This window comes from Mauremys reevesii, linkage group 23 (assembly GCF_016161935.1).
Source record: "Mauremys reevesii isolate NIE-2019 linkage group 23, ASM1616193v1, whole genome shotgun sequence".
Lineage (NCBI taxonomy): Eukaryota > Metazoa > Chordata > Testudines > Geoemydidae > Mauremys > Mauremys reevesii.
The window spans coordinates 18,261,944-18,280,732 of record NC_052645.1 but is presented as its reverse complement, the minus strand read 5'-3'; the positions used below and the strand labels follow the sequence as shown (position 1 = coordinate 18,280,732).

General features: G+C 52.4%; 1 protein-coding gene across 4 annotated transcripts in view; it reads left to right on the top strand.

Moving 5' to 3' along the window:
• The first annotated feature begins 10,547 nt into the window (after window positions 1-10,547).
• KCNQ4 (potassium voltage-gated channel subfamily Q member 4) overlaps window positions 10,548-18,789 on the top strand; it is an 83,766-nt gene continuing 75,524 nt past the window's right edge. For 3 of the 4 annotated variants that reach the window (XM_039511371.1, XM_039511370.1, XM_039511369.1), the window contains exon 1: window positions 18,090-18,412. In XM_039511371.1, the coding sequence (XP_039367305.1) occupies window positions 18,117-18,412 (296 nt within the window). In that variant the 5' untranslated portion in view covers window positions 18,090-18,116. Of the gene's footprint in view, window positions 10,775-11,805; window positions 12,219-18,089; window positions 18,413-18,789 lie in introns of those variants that run through there. The other variant, XM_039511372.1, reaches the window with a different exon arrangement.

Below are 18,789 nucleotides of genomic sequence, written 5' to 3'. Positions count from 1 at the left end.
AGCAGGTGATCTGAGCAGTTTAGGTGATAGAACACGGGTTGTAATGGACTCTGGCCAATTATAATTCAATAACATCAGTGAGACCATCTGTTTCTTCCTCACAATCTCAAACTCAGCTGTGCAGCGAGCAGAGTTAGCATGTAGAACTTTAAGAGTAGGCATCTGCCTTCAGGCATAGCCCTGGACGTATGGGAATTTCAGAGATAACTGCCTCCAAAGAAAGAAAATTCCAGTTGTTTCAAATGCTTCACTGCTACAAATTAATAGACCTGAAGACCTATCTGATCTGATGTAGAGAGTCCGAGGAGGTTTGGTGCATGTCCAAACCTTCTGGGCCTTAAGAACCAGGACTTTCCTCTGATTAAGTTTAAATGTGTAGACAATTAAACATTTGGGGACTTAAAATTGGTGCTTTTAATGTAACCTTTCTCAGCTGACGCATGACCTGGACCAGTGTTCTTCATTGAAGAATCCAGGGTCAACTTTAGCTGTCTTAAAATTTTGCCTTTGTTAGAAGAATCAACTGAAAATAGGTGGGAGTAAATAATTCCACACATACACTTGTTTGAGCTGAACAAATGCTTCATGTCCAAAGACTGGCCACTAGAGGGCACCACACAACTGCACATTTTGCATGGGTCTGTGTCCGGCTTAAGGAGATGTAGAAGAATTGGAAGTTAACCTGGTAAGTGTGTCTGTGGATGTACTGTGCTCTATATAATTACATAGATGAACTTCATTCAGCAAGTATGTGGATGGCAGTTCTGTCTGTACTCAACAGATGACTCATCAGAGGGTTCCTCCTCCATTCTCCCTCACTGGCCAGGTATGTTCTTCATGCAACAATCTTTGCACCAAGAGAGCTGCTGGAAATTGATAGCATCCTGGTTACCTTGGTGGCCATGAGCAACTGACCCAGGCAGCATAGCTGTTTCAGTCCTGACCATTGTTAAGCCCAGCTGAGCGTGAAAGTGAAACGTTTGGGATGATGACAAAAAGAAGTTACTTGCTTCATAAGCAGCTCAGTTGGCAAAACAAAGGAGCAGTATTTAGTTTATGCCAAGAAGCACAGCTGGAGAATTAGCGTGTAATTAAGGATACTGTAGCACAGCACTTCAGGTCAGACAACTTCTATAAGAGGAAATGGTGCCTCACTGAAGTGTCCCAGCACCTTGTAAAAGTTAAAAGCTGACTCAAGGGGTCTAGTTTACTGGATTTTTTTCAAAAGGCTTTTGAGAAGGCCTCTTCAAACCAATAAAGGACAAGAATGACTGGGGTAAATAGCACAGTCTGAGCCTGGATTAAAGAGGTTTAAATGATAGGAAACGGGCTGCTTGAAGTGGAGGACCATGAATGCTGAGGTTCCCCATTGTAAATGCATTGAGTTGGGGTTTTCAGAAGCACTCAGCCTTGTCCTAACTCTGCGCCCGTTGAAGTCAATGATCTGAGCCAGGTCAATGCTGAGTGCTACTGACTTGAGCAGTGGAGAGCCAGTTCTGAGGTTCAGCTGCAACACACGCCTCTCTTGGGCAGTACAAGCCTAGGAAGTTTGCGATTCCAGGCAAAGGACATTGGCTGGGGGGCGGGGAGGACTAGGAAAGCACAATGGCAAATGAAATTGAACCAGAAGAAACCTAAGGAAACGTATACTACCAAAAATAATCTCTGCTCTGTGAACTGCAGCATCCTCTGGGGAAAGAGGGAGGACTCCGCCAGGACAGCTCAGTGAAAATGTTACCCCATTGCACAGGAGCCGTTATGAACTCCAATGGAAGAAAAAGTTGCTTGAGAAATTGCACAATGTTAAGTCCTACTGGGAACTTGTGCCTAAAAACCTCATCCCACCTGCAAAACTGCACCTCGAAAATAACCCAAAGAAGGGCAACTTTAAAGCAGCGACAAGGTGGGCTTTGGGTATCGGTAAAGCCAGAGGTGGCAAAAGGTGAGGTTATCTAGCTGGAAAGGAGAGTTAGAGGAGACTTGAAAACAGCTGGCTTCCTTCATCCTTATGAGAAAACAAGGGCTTGCTCCCATAAATGGGAGGAGGGTATGTTTAGAGCCCATCACCGGAAACACCCCTTTACTCAGCCCACACCTGGAATTAGCTGCTTCAGGAGGTCCTTAGGATGCAGCCTGCCTGGATTTCATCCAACACTGGGTAATTGTACATCCCTTTCGGTAGCTTTGCAAAGCAAGACAATAAGCTTAATACAGGAATACCTGCATTTAAATTCTCTGGCCTGGGCTATACAGGAGATGAGACTAGATCAGTGGTTCTCAACCAGGGATACGCATACCCCTGGGGGTACGCAGTAGTCTTCCAGGGGATACTCAACTCATCTAGATAGTTGCCTAATTTTACAACAGGCTACATAAAAATCACTAGCGAAGTCGGTACAAATTACATTTCATACAATGGCGTGTCTATACTGTTCTATATGCTGAAACTAACCACTGACTAGATGATCTAATGGTCCCTTCTGGCCTTGGAAACTATGAGAGGATGACTTTAAATGTTGCAGCAAGACCTAAAACGATGGCCGGGCTGGATCAGAGAGGAATGTCTCCCTTGCACGCTAATGGCCGTGACCGCAATGAAGAGATGTAGCTGCCTTTTTGCACCTGGCATTGTACATTGCCAAGGCACTGGGTAACTTGATTAGCAGAACACACTGATAGGTTTCAAGATGGCACCACTCCGCCCCTTCTGTTGAGGAGGGAGAAAAGAATGTGATCTCGGGGTTTGGCAGAAGATAACCAATGCTATTTCTGCCTCTCCTGCTAGGGAAAAGAAAGCACTTAGCATTTAGACTTCTGAGTCGGCCATAATTTCTGATTTAATCACGGGGGTGGGGGGGTATATATGCTTTTACCTCTGATCTCAGTGTTCATGCGCACACTCAGCTGAAAGATGACTATTAGCTGGGTTCTTTCTTTACAAGGAGTCTGTAGGATCAATTTAGGCTTTTCTTCCTCCTCGGGAGTGATTAGCTAAGCACAAACCACACAGCGAGAGAACGTGCCGCTGTCGCTTACGCTTGGGAATCAGCATTCTCTTCTCAGTGGGCAGTTTGTTACGCCAGCTGCCCTTGTTCTGAGGTTTGCAAGTCGTCAGCACAGGTTATGTGACCCCCCCCTCCCCCAAGCAAAGGTCTGGTACTAAGGTCACCCTCTGGGATAAGGACGATCACTGTGTGGTAACTGCTTCAACAGCCTGCAAAGAAATTGGAGATCTACAAAGAGCATAACTTACTGCTGTGTAAGAAATAAACTCTAACGATCCCATGGGATGAGGCCACATGCACTTGCTTGTTTCTGAGGCGGTATAAAGCACACGAGCAAAGCTGAGTAGGTTATTAGGGGATTGAGCTGTATAAAAACACATTGGGGTGTGTTGGAAAAAAACAGGCCCTGGTTCTGCTCCCCTGCACCTGTGCAAAGGGCTGTGAAAACACTATTGAATCAGACTGGTCGCATTTCATAGGGGTGCAAAATGACTGACGGGCCCATTGTGTCACAGTTCACTGTTCGTATTGTAGTACTTGTAGTGTGGCTGGACTGTGTGGGTCTAACGCACATAGAGTTAAAAGGGCAGGCACGGCTCTTGTACCCCCACCTAGCTCTGTTGAAAGTCGGGGTGGGGGGAGGAGAGAGTTAGTTACCAAAAGGACCATTAGATCATCTAGTCTGACTCTGCATAATGCAGGCTGTTAAATTTCACCCCTGTGCTGAGCCCAGTAACTTGTATTTGACAAAAGCTGCTCCCAAAAAGGCAGACAAGATGCCAAGAGCTGACGAGTCCCCTCTTCCTTTGGTCGTTTGTTCCCATGGCTGCTCCCCCGCACGACTTTAAAAAATTGTGCCTAATTTCTCATTTCAACGTGGCTAGCGTCTGCGGCAGAAGGGCACCTGAGAACAGAACTTGCCCCTTGCATTGATCCCACCTTAAGGCCTGCCCAGGAATTCTGACCCTGTGTTCCAGAAAACGTTGGGCAATTGTTCCCAGGGTCTTCCCCATCTTCTGGCTCGAAAGGTCCAGATCCTCAGCTGCTGTCTGTCAGCAGATCGATGCTGATTTACGTCAGCGGGCTCAGAAGATTTCCTAGACTGCTGTTTGGAAACGCGCTTCCCGGAGAAACCCACGCAGGTCGGAGAGCAGGGTGTTTTTTCTTCATAAAAGAAGGCCCTCTTGAATGTTTACATTCGCTGTTTAAGTTTTTAAAACATTTGTAGAGGATATGATGATGAATCAGAATAATATTTCCACTGGGCTAGTTTCACAAGCTGTAACCCTCGTCCCCACAGCTGAGGGTACTGAAGATGAACGGAGGTTTGGCTGAACTTGTCTGAGTGACGGTATTTTGTATCCTGAAGTAACCCCGAGAGCCTCCCTCTTGAACTGGGATCAAAAAACGAGAGCCATCCTAGAGTGGAAAACTCTGGAGTGGTGCACCCCAGGGTGCGGGCATTGGGATATTATGGGTGAAATAATTAGTCTGATACTTTCTGTTGAGCCTTTCCTGCCAAAGTGCTCTGCAAACCACAGCCCCGATCCTGCAATGAGCGCGCTCTGGGCAGACAGGGTGTCAGGTGGTGATGGGGATTGCCAGGAGCCTTTTGCAGGATCAGCACCATTGAAATGCAGCTGTCTCTGGGGTGGAGGACAGCAGGCAACACACACACAACAGAAGAGTGAATGGTGGTAACTGGGCTGGGACAAACCATTAGGTTTTTATAAAAGTGCCATGGGATCTTAGCATTCACTTAGCACCAATAGTCAGTATATATTTAAGCCCTTGTCTGAAAGGTGCCCATGGGCTAAATTGCCCGGGACTTGGTGTAGCTGGCTGGGAGGGATGAAATGCTTGAATTGAGATTGCCAGGATTTGAACCTGTCACTACAAATATCTCAGCCCACCTCCGAGGGGTTCGACTCATGCATGCTTTGATGCCTGTTTCATGTCACCACTGCAGGCATATCTGAAGCACCCAGCAATGTGGTGCGGAGGCGCCTGGCATGTTACAAAAGAAGCCCAGGCTGTTCTTGGGCAACAGAAACCTCTGGGGGTGTCTTGGGAGGACGACTCCTTTTACAGCACTTGGCGTGGTGACTGGGGGCAGGATGCCAGCCAGGCCTTTGGTCAGGAACAGCTGAGTCTAACGGACTTCTCACAGCTGTCCCTCCGCTTAACTCTCCATAAGAAACGATTGAGCTGCACCAAAACCACAGTGGGGAAGGCACTTTGCTAATGTGCCTAGAATGCAAACAGGTGGCTGGTTTGTTTTGCACGTTGCTTATCGGAGAGTCTGCAGAGGGACGTAAGAAAATCCATCCGACAAGCAACACCACTTCTTCCACCTTCCTTCAATCAAGGAACGAACCCTCAATATCTCAGCCAAAGCCCCAGAGATGCAAGCGTACCCAGGCTCTTATTAACCTCTTTGTTATTCTAGTGGGTCCCCATCACCCTCCCAGCCTGGGTGAATTCTGCCCTGGATATGGACTCCCTGGAGCTGGGGAGAGGGGAAAATGACTCTGTTCATAGATTGCAAGGCCACAAGGGATCATCTACTCTGACCCCCTGGATAGCCCAAGCTAGAGAACTTCCCCACAATAACTCCTAGAGCAGATCTGTTAGAAAAATGTCCAATCTTGATTTAAAAATCATCAGCCACAGAGAATCCACCACGATCCTTGGGAACTTCACTAGATCTGGTGGCAAAACGGTCAAGAAACTTCATGGGGAACTTTCAAATTGTCTTTGTTTGGCAGGTTTCAAAAAGAAATGATTTTCTCATTATTTAGAAATTGTTACCAAAGAAAATGAACATGTTCCAATGGGGAAGGTTCTGCATTTCACTCCTCTCTCTCCCCCCACTCCCCTTAAGAGCTGCTCAAAAATGGGAAAACTTTTGGGAAAAAAATGTGAATTTTTTCCATCTAAATTTTTTGAAATTTTCAATCTATTCAACTCCCCCCCACCCCACACCCCATTTTGTCCCTAGAAAATGGGAAGAAGGAGTGGGGAATGAAAATGTTTCAGGTTTAATTGGAAAAAATGGAAAACAAAAAATTAACCTTTTTTTATTTAAAAAAAAAGACCATTTGGGGACTTTTCTTCAAAATATTTTGTTTCCTTTTTCTAATGTATATTATCCCTCGGGGTGTCAGCAGCTGGTTCTTTTAATTGCAGTTGTAAAACACGAGGGAAATAACCTACTGCCCCTTGGGGAATTACATGACACTGCAGCAGGGGCAGCAAATGTGCGAATCTCGACTTCCCCCTCCTCTGATTTCAGGCTGTTGCAGTAGCAGGTGCTCCATGCTCAGAGCTTTCGCACCAGTCCAGCCCCAGCGCAGGGAGGGACATCCAGCAGTCACCCCTGGAGTTGCAAGGCCTGTGATCTTCCCTGGGGCTTGGGAAACAAGCTCTGAAAAGCAGGCGGATGGAGGAGCGCTGACGCCCAGGGTGGGGGGCTTGCCCTTCTCATCATGGGGGGGAGAGAAGGAAAAAACTCCAGTGGGGAGAGAGGCGCATGGCTGCTTCTAGGACCAGCTCTGCCAGGCCAGGTCTCTAAGCTGCAGGAGGCAGGACTCCACGTGAGCCGGTTGGGTGGTCCCTTGTTCCAGCTGCAGTGAGGGAGGGTCAGCGTCAGCACTTGCCCTAACAGGTGCTTCTGCCTGTGGCGAACTGGGCCAAGGACCTCAGCCGAACCAAACCTATCGTTGAGCCAATATCCTCCTCCCACCCCATCTCTCCCGCCACCCTGCCCAACCTCCATCCACTGTCAGCCTCCATCCCCATGGCAGCCTGCAGCCCGCCCCACACAACCAACCCCCTCCCCACTGCTTTGGACTCTGAGTGACACTGGGGCAGTGGCTGCTACTCGGAGCCGGGTGCCAGGCCGTAAAGCGCCTGGCCCTGCTTGTCTGCGCTCAGGGCTTAGACCGCAGTTTGTGGGTCCCTTGCAGACAGCCGGCAAAGACGTTGAGGTGGCTTTTTGCTTCCCTGGCGCACTGTCACCATGTCCATCCCGCCGCGTGGTTTGTCTCGTCCCCTTTCTCCCAGGTGCCGTTTCAGCAGCATAACCCAAAACTTTGCTGCAAACCATTGCACGTGAAATGGCGTCCCACAGGTGCACAGGGCCTGCTGGGAGCTTGGCTGGGCTGTATCGATTAGAAGAGGGGAGAGGAGAAAAGCCGCTCCGCTCTGGCAAAGGCCCAAACTCCGGTCCTTTGTGCTGACTGCTACCCTGTGATGTGGTAACATGCTGATACCTGAGCCTCACCCAGGCCAGGCGAAGGGAAAGCGCTGAGCATGGGGATCCTAGCGCAAGGGGGGGCGGGGGTGTCTATTTCCAGCTCTGCCACAGACTCGCTGTGGGACCTTGGGTAAGTCACTGCACTGCTCTCTGCCTCCAGCTCCTCACCCGTCTGGGGGAATGTCGCCACTAGGGTGACCAGACGTCCCGATAGTTAGGTGTTTGTCCCGCGTCCTGACCAATCTTTGGTCCGGACGCAATTTGTCCCGATGTTTCGTTCCGTCGGCAGCACTCCCTTTTTTTTTTTTTTCCCTCCGCCGGCAGATCTCCCCCCCCCCCCCTTCCATGTCCCGATATTTTCTCCCTCTCATCTGATCACCCTAGTCACCACTGGGCAGAGCTGAGAGCACCATTGCTGCAAAGAAACCATCCGTGAAATGCACAATGGGAGTTCATGACGTAGGCACCGACTTTTACTTTTCCCTGGGGGTGCTTCACCCCTGCTGCGCCCCAAGGCCTCACCCCCACTCCACCCCTTCCCCTGAGGCCCCGCCCTCTCCCCCTCTCTTCCCACCCCCGCTCTGCCCCCTTCCCGGGCCCCCCACTGCTTGCTGCTCTCCACCCTCCCCCAAGCCACAAAACACGTGTTTGGCGTCGTCCTTGATCAGCTGTTTGGTGGTGCCTCAGATTAGCTAACTGGCGCACCACCGAACGGGGCACTGCGGACTGGTAGGTGCTGAGCACCCATTATTTTTTTTGTGGGGGGGGGGGGGTGCTCCAGCCACAGAGCACCCAGGGAGTTGGGGCCTATGGTTCATGGCAACTTTGGAACTTTCCAAAAGTCTGAGCTTGCTGTGAAAACACACAGGTGGGGAAGGTCTGCTGGCCACATGGGAGCTGGGAATGACTGTGCCTGACTGTGCTTGCTGGGGTCTCAGAACAGGGCTGTTTGAACATGAGCGTGAGCCAGATCCGTGCGACAGCTTAGAGCTGGTACGAAAAGGGCAGGGGGAGGGGTCTGTGGAAAATGTCAACATTTCATCAGAAGCCAAATCATTTTGGCCAGAAACTGCGGTGGGGGAAAAAAATCCCCAAGCCAACTTTTGAGGAAAGTTAGCAGCTTTCTGCAAAAATTCTCATTTACTCAAACACACCATTTTCCATGGAAAAAAGTGTTGATGGGCCGTTTTACAGATCCCTCCCAGCTTTGGGGTGCATGGGGCTTCCCCGGACAAACCCTGGGTCTGATTACTTTTTTTTTTTAAGGGCTGGCTGGAAAACAAGAATTCCATGGCGTGAAAAATGTCAAGAGTTTGGCTTTTGGTTTTCATTCTGCATCAGACCAGAACTGACTACGCGACAACCCGCTCTTGGTTTGTGACAGAGCTTTGTAACTGTGCCGTTGTGGACGCTGAGGGCAAAGACTTACGCCCCTGCTTCTCGTGAAGCACGATGCAGCCCCAGCAAACCCCCTGGCACAGGGCACAGAGGGCTTTGGTCCTGCTCGTACGCTTAAAGTTAAACTCGTGCACAAGTCTTTGCAGGCTCGGGGCCTTGGGCTGGCACCATTTCAAACCTAGGGCCCCTTTCTGCTGGGCACAGGGCCTGAAAAATAAGATGCAGGGGTGAGTGCAGCAAACAAGCTGGAGGTGAGACTATTAGGCCTGGCTGCCGTTCGGTACTAGGCGCTAACAAGCCGCCTGCATCTCTAGGCAGTCCCAGGAGAGAGGAGGGTGGAGGTCAGGGCTTGTTCCTTAGGGAGAAGAGCTCAAGAGAAAACCCTGCTGACCCACTCCCGTGTCTGAACTCAAACTCCCGGTTTCAGCTGAGCTGCACTAGGCCGTCTGCCCTCTTCATGGAGTGAGGGGAGGACATTGCCCCCAGGGCTGCCCGGCAGCAAGCGAATGCTATTGTGGTGGCTGCAGGCCTCCGAGAGCCAGACATGAATGATCAATGGGCTAGAGGCTCAGGGCCAGGTTCTGAGCTTGGTTATGCCAGTGTAAACCTATTGCCTTCGGCTAATCCAGATTTACACCGGTGTTCCCGAGATCCCGCTGTCCTGTGCCGCACCGGGCCTAGCTGTGCTTGTGCTCTGCATGCGTATGTCTGGGTGTAGAGAATTTATCCCACATGCACGAGCACCTGCCAACCTGCCCTTTGTGCTTGGAAACATTTTACTCCTCAGTGCTGACCAGGTGCTAAATTCAGCTTTCCCCGTATCCCGGCTCTGCCCCTTCTTAAAGAGAAGCCAAGGGCATCACCTGATTTCCCCCAAATCCCTGTGAACCTCATGGTTGTTACACCCCTCTCTATTGTGTTTCAGGCACTGTGGCCTTCAGAATAGGGCAACCGGGATTTGGACGATCTGGATTCTATTCCCAGCTCTGCCACTGGCCTGGGGCAAGTCACTTGTCTGCGCTGTGCCTCAGTTTCCCCTTTGGTAGAATGGGGGTAATATTTCTCTGCCTTTTGGATCAATGGCTTGGAGTAGTAATAACAGACACCAAAGACATGGTTTCCATCAGCAGCACCCCTGGCTGCAGCTGCCTCTGCCCTCCCAGCCTCGGGCCCCTAGCAGACAGAGTCACCCACAGGCCAAACGCGGTGACTTTTTTGATGGGGCGCAAGAACCGGAGGCAGAACCTTGGAACTAACTTCCACATGCGACGTGAGCGGGATGGGCCCAGGGCCGTGCAGGTGACAAGCTGCAGTGTCAGCTCGCCACCCTAGCTAGACTCGCTGCCCAGGGCTTTCTGAAACCCCAGGTCTGTTTGGATTTTCCCTTTGATCTAACCACACTCTCAGCTTGGTGCCAGGATCCTGAGCACCGGGCTGGCATTCTGCACCCTCTGCACAAAGCCAGAGATCCTGTGAGCTTCTCCTTCCCCGTCTCCCGCCCCCCGAGCTCAGGGCTGGAACATAGCTCCTGTCCCTATTAGATTCGGCAAGAAGTCACCCCGTAGTCACCCTGCGGCTCCTCTCTGCTTTCTACTCCCACCCCCAGCCCAGCCCAGCCCAACAGCTTTGCTACCACATACAGAATCTGAAAAAACTTACTGGAAATCCTGTGCATGCAAATTCTGTCCTCTCTGCGGTGCCAGGAATTTACGTTGCAGTCCCAAGAGGCAAATGGGCTCAAAGCACGCAGGCCTCCCTGCACTTAATCTACCAGGCCTTGGAGTCCCTCTTTAAAGTTTCATCATGGCGGGGGTGGAGAAAAGGGGGTGCAGCCAGACAGGGCTGGGGGGGAGATGGTGGTGAAACAGACGGTGGCGTGGGCTGGCTTCCCGAAACCTTTGACAGTTCTGATGGATAGGTCAGTGCGATATTGATTGCAACTTCTGGCTCTTTCTCAAAGACACAACCAACAAACCCTTCGCTCTGGAATCCACGAGGAGTTTCCACGTTCTGACGAGGGGAACACACCGAGCTCTAAAAGCCGAGGCAAAGACACGGATGTTTGGAGAGAGCCAGCCCTTCTTCAAGCAATGCCAGCTCACGGTTTTACCAGGTGCGTCTCCACAGTGATTTCACACACACACTGACCAGGGAAACACCTGCAAGAGCAGCGCATCTCCATTAGTTTAGTAACCCGGGTAAACAAACATACGATTGATTTCCAGAGAAAAGAACCCCGAGGAGAGAGCTAAGATTGAAAATAGACCTTAAATAGATGCTGCCAGGGGAGTTTAAACCCAGATGTATGTTTGATAAATAAGACTTTAAATAGCCTGGGATCAATACAAATTAACCCAAAATAGAACTGGGCCTGGCTTGGGCTCTCTCACACCCTTTGTGATGTCTGCAACCCAACTACTGGAGCCTGGTGCTCCTGCCTGGGGGACTTGAGCTGAAACTGAAGTGAAATTGACGAGTTGATTCTTCTTTCAGCGGCTCCCTAAACAAAGGGTGAGAAGTAAATTAATTTTTAAAAAATTATTTCCCTTTTAATCGTCTCAGTTTTGGTTAACACACAGAAGGAGATTTGGGGCCTGATTTTTAGAGGTGAGATCAGAAGAGGCGAGAGCTTGAAAGCGGAGCGATGGGGTTGGGAAGGTCCTTTGAGTTAGATTGTTAGAAGCCCCTTTTTATTTATTTTATTTATTTATTAATGTAGTAACATCTATTTTGTGAGCAGCTTGGAGAAATGAGGCCTTTATTAACAATCCTCCCTGCCGGTGTTTCTCTGGGAAAACCAGGCTGGCCACTCCTGATCTAGAGCTCGGGGTTAAAAACAAGAAGAATAAACAAACAAAACCCAATCCTCCAAGCCTTATTTTTACATTATAAAGATAAGCCCCAACTCGATTAAAAGTCCTTTGCAGTGGACTCTACCTCCACAACCCCTCATCCCTCCTGCAATCTGCTTTCGTCAGTTGCCACTGGAAACATAAATCTGCCTCTACTGAGTGAACTGTTTTGAGGGTAAGCTGTCGTAAAATATCCCCCCCCCCCCCCACACACACACACAGTATATTGGGCACAGGGTCAGTCACTGCCACATAGGAGGAGCATTTCACTGGTGGATCTTTGCATTCCTAGGACCCAAGCCTCCAACGTTCGAGCTAGCTGTACCCCTCGGAGTGCTGAAGCAGATCCGTCCCATTTTATACCGATGATGAATAGCAACGTACTTTATCTGCCAGAGCGTCGTCCGCCCATATGCCTTACAGCAGGCAAGGAATTCCAGAATTATGTCATAGCTGCAGCGTTCATATAAAGAGACGACAGCCATCAGGAATTCCACAATTACAGCCTCCTGGGGCAGGGTGGCTAAGTCACAGAGCAGCAGCTGGAGAGAAGACTCTTGGGGGAAGATCTGCAGAGACTGAATCAGTTCCTGGGGAATAACAGCCAGCTGCTAAGAAGAAAGTGTCTCCTTACCGGCACATCGTCATGCCCGGCGGTGTTTGCATGACAATTTCCAGCGTGTCTGTGGGAGATGACTGAACCAGGTGGGACAAACGAAATGTCTGGATAATAGGAGCTTAGAGCGTGACTCCGCTCTGCCCTTTAATTACCCATCCACCCCTCATGCCCCCATTCTTCTTGGCAACTTTAGTCTTTGTTTGACTCATGTCATGTTGTGATGATGAAATCTGCCCCTAGAAAAGTCGCTCTCTTTTACCCTTTAACCCCCAAAACTCCTGTTCCAGCTCCTGTTCCATCGTGCTACCACCTAGTCAGCTATCACATGGGGAGTAACTGGCTGGAGGGCGGAGGGGAGCAGCACCACAGTGGAACAGGGGCTGAGGGTGATAGAGGATCACAAATTGAATAGGGGTCAACCGTGGGATACAGTTGCGAAAAAGGCTAATATCATTCTGGGGTGTGGTGTAGGTAAGAAGTGGAAAGCAATGGTCCCGCTCTGCTCACCCCTGATGAGGTCTCAGCTGGAGTCCTGTATCCCATTCCGGGGGCCACACTTCAGGAAACCTGGGTAAATTGGAGAGAATCCGGAGCAGAGCAACAAAAATGCTAAAAGCTTTAGAAAATCGGACCAACGAGGAAAGGTTAAAAACACTGGGCACATTTAACCTTGAGAAAAGAAGACCGAGGGGAGTCCTGCTAAGTCTTCCAAATAGGCGAAGGGCTGTTATAACGAGGACTGTGATCAATTGTTCTCTGTGTCCCCTGAAAGTAGGACAAGAAGTAATTGGCTTTATCTTCAGCAAGGGAGTTTTACGTTAAATAGTAGGAAAGAACTTTCCAACTCTAAGCTGGGGGACAGGCTTCCAACGGAGGTTGTGGAATCTCCATCACTGGAGGATTTTTAAGAACAGGCTGGACAAACCCCTGTCAGGGCTGCCTAGGTTTCCTGGGTCCTGCCTCAGCGCCGGGGGCTGGACTTGTGTATCTCTTCAGGTCCCTTCCAGATTTCTATGAGTCTCTGCATACACGAGGAGACTGGCTGGTTGCCCATGAATTCTCCAGCCTGCAGTAACTCTGCACTGGGATTCACCTGCCCAGCTGTTAAATTTAACCTGGCCCATTGATTGCTCCCTAAGCCTGAGGAAGTGAGACCCAGATCCACAAGGTTATTAAGCTCCTTCCTTCCATTAATAGCAATGTAAGTTAGGAGCCTAAATACCGTCCTAGATCTGGGTTTCACCCCCTCTCCTGCCTTTCCTGGACGGGAAGAGATTCTTTCTGCTTCGCTCTCCATGTTGCAGCTTTCCTGAGTGTGCAAGCAGCTCGGGCATGGGGGCAAATCCTTCGTGGGGCAAATTATTAGGTGGCAAATGTATTATCTAGTCATTTATTTATTGCACGGGTTTCCAAAGCACCCAGCACATGCAGCGACGCTCCCTGGGGCCGGGCGCTTGGGCCAGGATCCTCAACCACCCTGATAAATAATTCACTAATCTAAGCCTTTAATTTTCACTCACGCTACTTCTCTTGCAGCAGCGTGGGCCCTGGGGTGCACTTGGGGGAAACTGGCTTTGAAAATAAAACCAGCTTCTTTAACCCCTTGGAGAGGAAGTGCGGCTGGGGCAGGGGAGAGGAGCTAGGCCTGGGGCACATGCTGCTGACTCTCCCCCCCCCCACACATGTCACGTAGGGTAAATGGTTTAATCTCCCTGTGCCTTGATTTCCCCTTCTAAATCGGCGATCATACCTGCCCCTCAGCGTCAGGGGGCTGTGAGGCTTAGCTCATGCAGATCCAAAGTGCTGGGAGATCTGCAGGTGAATGTTACGTTTAGAGGCTGCCCAGGAAATAAACCCATCAGAAATAAGCCAGGTGTGGCCAAGTGCTGGTCCTGGGGCACATTCACAGGGCCCTGGCCCCACGGCTCAGCCCTTGAACTCTGAGAGTGTCTGAGTTCAGGGCGCACATGCCATGGGCCACATGGCTGCAGGCGGCGAGCGGAGGCCGCTAGAAGCAGACACAGCCTAGCCTGAATAGTGGGAGACTGGCAGGGCCGGGCAGGGATGGGGAGGGATTCTCAACAGTAGCCAGGAAGCGTGTGTCGTCTCTCCTTCCCAGCTGGGGGAAAGAGGGGAAGTCTCTGTCCACTGCAATAGAGACCCACAGCACGGCCACAGCTGGCCCACACCAGCTGATTCAGGCTTGCGGGGTTTGGGCTGCGGGACTAGAAAACTGCAGGGTAGATATTGTGGCTCAGGCTGGAGCCTGGGCTCTGAAACCCAGTGATGGGTGTGTGTGCGGGGGGGAGTCTCTCAGCACCTAGACTCCACTCTGAGCCCCAACGTCTCCCCTGCAATGTTTAGCACCGTGAGCCCACGTCAATTGACCCAGGCTCTGCGACGTGGTGCTGAGGTGGTTTTATTGCAGCGTCTTGTATCTTCTGTTGATTAACAAACACCCCCCGAGGAACATAGGGATTCCCAGAATGCACCAGACTGTGGTCCATGGAGCCAGTTGTCCCCACCAGCTGCAGAAGGTGTGAGGAGATCAAGATAATTTGCTGCCCACAGCCGGCCTGCCTAGTGAATCTGCCCGCAGCACACACCAGGATTGGTTTACAACAGAGTCCAGATTAGCTTTCAAACAAGCTGCGGTCTGCTGATTCCCTGTTTATTGGGTCCCAGTTCTCCAAACGTAGCTGGTGCCCCCAGAGCCTGGGTGGAGCATTCGGACCCCGCGCTCCCTGCCTGGCTTTCCCCAGCTGGCCCTCAGAGACGCTGAAGTTAAACAATCACAGATGGCTGACGGCTGGGGTCAGTGGCAGATGATGCATTCCCCAGAGCCCGGTGAACCTTCAGGGAGTCAGTTTCCTTCGGCTGCAGGCTATGTGGGGTCTCTCTCTGGGATTCGGATTAGAACAGGCTGCCTGAAAGGCAAAGTGAAACTTGGTCGAAAGCACCAAGTTATATGTAAGTTACCCCATAGTCCAGTGCGCGTATCTCCTCCGCTGCGCCTCATGCAGAGGATGGAGTCTGTTCCAGCTCCTGGCCATAGGACATGATCCTTTAGCTCTAGTGGAGAAGCTGATGCTTTTAGGTCCGGAGGTCCCCAGTGTCGGCCAGGATGGGCCGTGTTTGTGTGTGTTTCTAAGCCTGGTATGGCTCTGACATGGGTGCTCAGCTGGTTTCAGGACTCAGTGCAAGTTGAGCCCAGATCTGCACTATCCCAACCCTTTCCAGCCAGCCTCGGTCTTGCTGGGAGGGAGCTGCCGGGATAGGACGGCGTTTGGGTTTCGGGGCAAGGTGGTGGAATTTAGTGGGTTTTGACTAAATTTCACATTTTTTTTTTTGAGGGAGTTTGTTGAACCTCAAAGAGAAGCTCAAGATTGTGGCCAAAGCTGAACGGCCACAAAGCCCCTGCAGCCAGGAGCCAAAGAAACGGAACCCAGGAGCTCCCCAGAGCTCTGCTTGACAGGTCCCGGTGGGAAGGTGACAACTTAAAGCAACAAAGCTGCAAGCAGCCTGCAGCCTCTTCCCTACTGCTGGGACCTTCAATTGGTCGGGTTTTTAACAAGCGTTGCCAGTCAGGCCCTCCCCTATTTGGAAACAGATTTTGATCCACACCTGGTGAGGGCTGCCTGCTGGCATTAGAGAAAACCAGTGCCACAGATTTAAAAAAACAGGTTTCAGAGGGGTGGCCGTGTTAGTCTGTATCCGCAAAAACAACGAAGTGTCCTGTGGCACCTTTAGAGACTAACACATGTATTTGGGCATAAAAATATAAAAAAGAATCCATCGTAATGGCCAGATCAGAGCATCCAGCCCCTTTTCTAACAGTGGCCAGCACTTCTGAGGAAGATGCTCAAGACCTTAAAACACTGGATTATAGACCAAACTCTCCAGGGGGAGGTTCCTTCCTGACCGCATGGGGTTTGCTTTGCGCCCTGAAGCATGAGGTTTTCTAACCCTGTTCATTCTTTACCTCCCCTCCGGGATCTGGCTGGAGGCCGATCAGCCCCAGAAATGCCTGACCCTTTACTGGTTTCAGAGTAGCAGCCGTGTTAGTCTGTATCCACAAAAAGAACAGGAGTCCCTGTGGCACCTTAGAGACTAACAACTGTATTTGAGCATAAGCTTCTGTGGGCTACAACCCACTTCATCGGATGCATGCAGTGGAAAATACAGTAGGAAGGTATATATATATTGTGATGGAGTAGAGACTGTCTGTGTGGGGGATGGAAGAACGGGGGAGGACTTTAGGTGATGGCCAGGACCTGAGCCAGGGAGGGGGGAGGTGTGTCAGCACCTTTGCCCGGGAAGCTGGACAAAGGAAGAGGCCGGCGGGAGTGAGTGAGTGCAGTTTTGGTTTTGGGCTGGGTGGTTGGAATTCAGGGGACTAAGCTTCCTGAACCCCAGAAGGACTCGATTGAGGGGTCCTGGCTGTGCCTCCAAGCTCTGCGGTAGCCTGTGTTCCTGTTGTCCATTAAACCTTCTGTTTACTGGCTGGCTGAGAGTCACTGTGAGTCGCAGGAAGAGGGGTGCAGGGCCGGACTCCCCCACACTCCGTGACATATATACACAGAGAGACCATGAAATAATGGGTGTTATTGTACCCACTCGAAGGAGAGTGATCAGTTAAGGTGAGCTATTACCAGCAGGAGAGAAAAAAATGTTTTGTAGTGGTAATGAAAATGGCCCGTTTCCAGCAGTTGACAAGAAGTGGTGAGGAACAGTGTGTGTGTGTGTGTGTGGCGGGGAAATAGTTTTACTTTGTGTAACGACCCATCCACTCCCAGGCTTTATTCAAGCCTAATTTAAGGGTGTCCCTTTTGCAAATTAATTCCAATTTAGCAGTCTCTCGTTGGTAGGGCTGCCCAGATGGGGGCGGGGGAAATGGGGCAATTTGCCCCAGGCCCCGGGCCCTGCAGGCCCTCCCCCCTGAGAATATAGTATTCTATAGTATTGTAACTTTTTTTATGGAAGCCCCCACCCCCGAAATTGCTTTGCCCCGGGCCCCCTGAATCCTCTGGGCGACCGTGCTCGCTGGGGTATGTTTCTGAAGTTTATTTTGTTGTAATATTGTGACTTTTAGGGCTGTAATCGAGTGACCAGGGAGGTTGACGTGTCTCTGGCTGGTTTTTGAATGTTACAATTCCTGATGTCTGATTTGTGTCCAGGTGTCGCCTGTCCGGTTGGGCCAATGTACATGGAGGGGCATTGCTGGCCAGCGGTTTGGCTGTAGGATTTGGGGGGAGGGGAACACAGCCTGGGCTGCAGACGCCGCCGGGAGCCGGTGATGGAGCTGGGCCCTGAGCGGACAAGCCCCAGGCAGGTGGGGGGAGCCGGCAGGCGGAGTCCCCACCCGCTCCGGCCCAGTAGGTGGCTGGGAAGGGGCTGGGCCGCGGCAGGGAGGGGCCGGGGGAGGAGGCGAGGTGACAGGCGCGTGTGAGCAAAAGGCAGGTGGACAAGCCAGCGGCATGGAGCGGGGCCGGGCAGCGCTCGGGGCTGGCAGGGCGGCGGCGGCGGCTCCGAGTCCTGCGCGATTCGCGGCGCTTTGACACTAACCAGCCCCCCGGAGCGCCCTGGAAACAGCAACTCCTGGAAACTTCGGCCGCTCTCCAGGCTTCGGCGCAGGAGCCCCGGGACGCGTCCGCCGCCGAGCCGGGGAGCTGGGGGAGGGGGGGAAACTGCGTGTCCCCCTCCAACGGCATCGAATGGGCTGAGGCTGCGGGGCGCCCCGGGCTCCTTTCCCGGCCTCCCGCGGGGAGCGCACCGGCCGCAGCCGGGCTCGGAGCCGGGCCAACTTGCAGGGGCGCGCGGTCCCCTCGCCGCCCGGGGCAGGAGCGCAGCGGAGGGCGCCAGCGAAGGGCCCCTTTGGGGAGCCAGGGGGCGCAGAGCGCTCCCAGCCCGGGGCCCGGACTCGCCTGCAGCTCGGGCCATGCGGGGCCGGCCCGGCCCGGGGCCCTCCGCGCCGTGAGCGCGCCATGGCCGGGCTGCAGCCGCCCGGCGACGGGGACCTCTCCATGCTCTCGCCGCCCCCGATCCCCGGCGACCCCCGGCGGGTGGAGTTCGTCGCCCTGACCGAGGTGCAGACAGAGAAGAACGAGCCGCCCGCGGGCAGCCCCCGGCGCCTGGGGCTGCTGGGGACCCCGCTGCCAGCGCCGCCCGGCGGGGCAGCCGCCCGCTCCGCCGCGCACAAGCGTTACCGGCGCCTGCAGAACTGTCTGTACAACGTGCTGGAGAGACCCCGCGGCTGGGCGTTCATCTACCACGCCTTCATGTGAGTCCGCCCATCCCCGTCCCCTCCAGCCTGGCACCCGCCTTCATGTGAGTCCGCCCATCCCCGTCCCCTCCAGCCTGGCACCCGCCTTCATGTGAGTGCGCCCATCCCCATCCCCGTCCCCTCCAGCCTGGCACCCGGCTACCCGCCTTCATGTGAGTCCCGGGGGCACCCATCCCCGTCCCCCCCAGCCTGACACTCAGCTAACTGCATTCAGCTACCTGCCTGGGATGGGTTCCCATCTGTGGGCCCCCCAACCTGTCCTTGCCCCCTGGTCCCTGGGTGTCTCCTGGTTGCCATTCCTTGGAGTGCCCCCAGCCTGACACCCATCCACCCACCTTCATGTGGCCCTGTCTGACCCCTAGGTCCCCAACTGC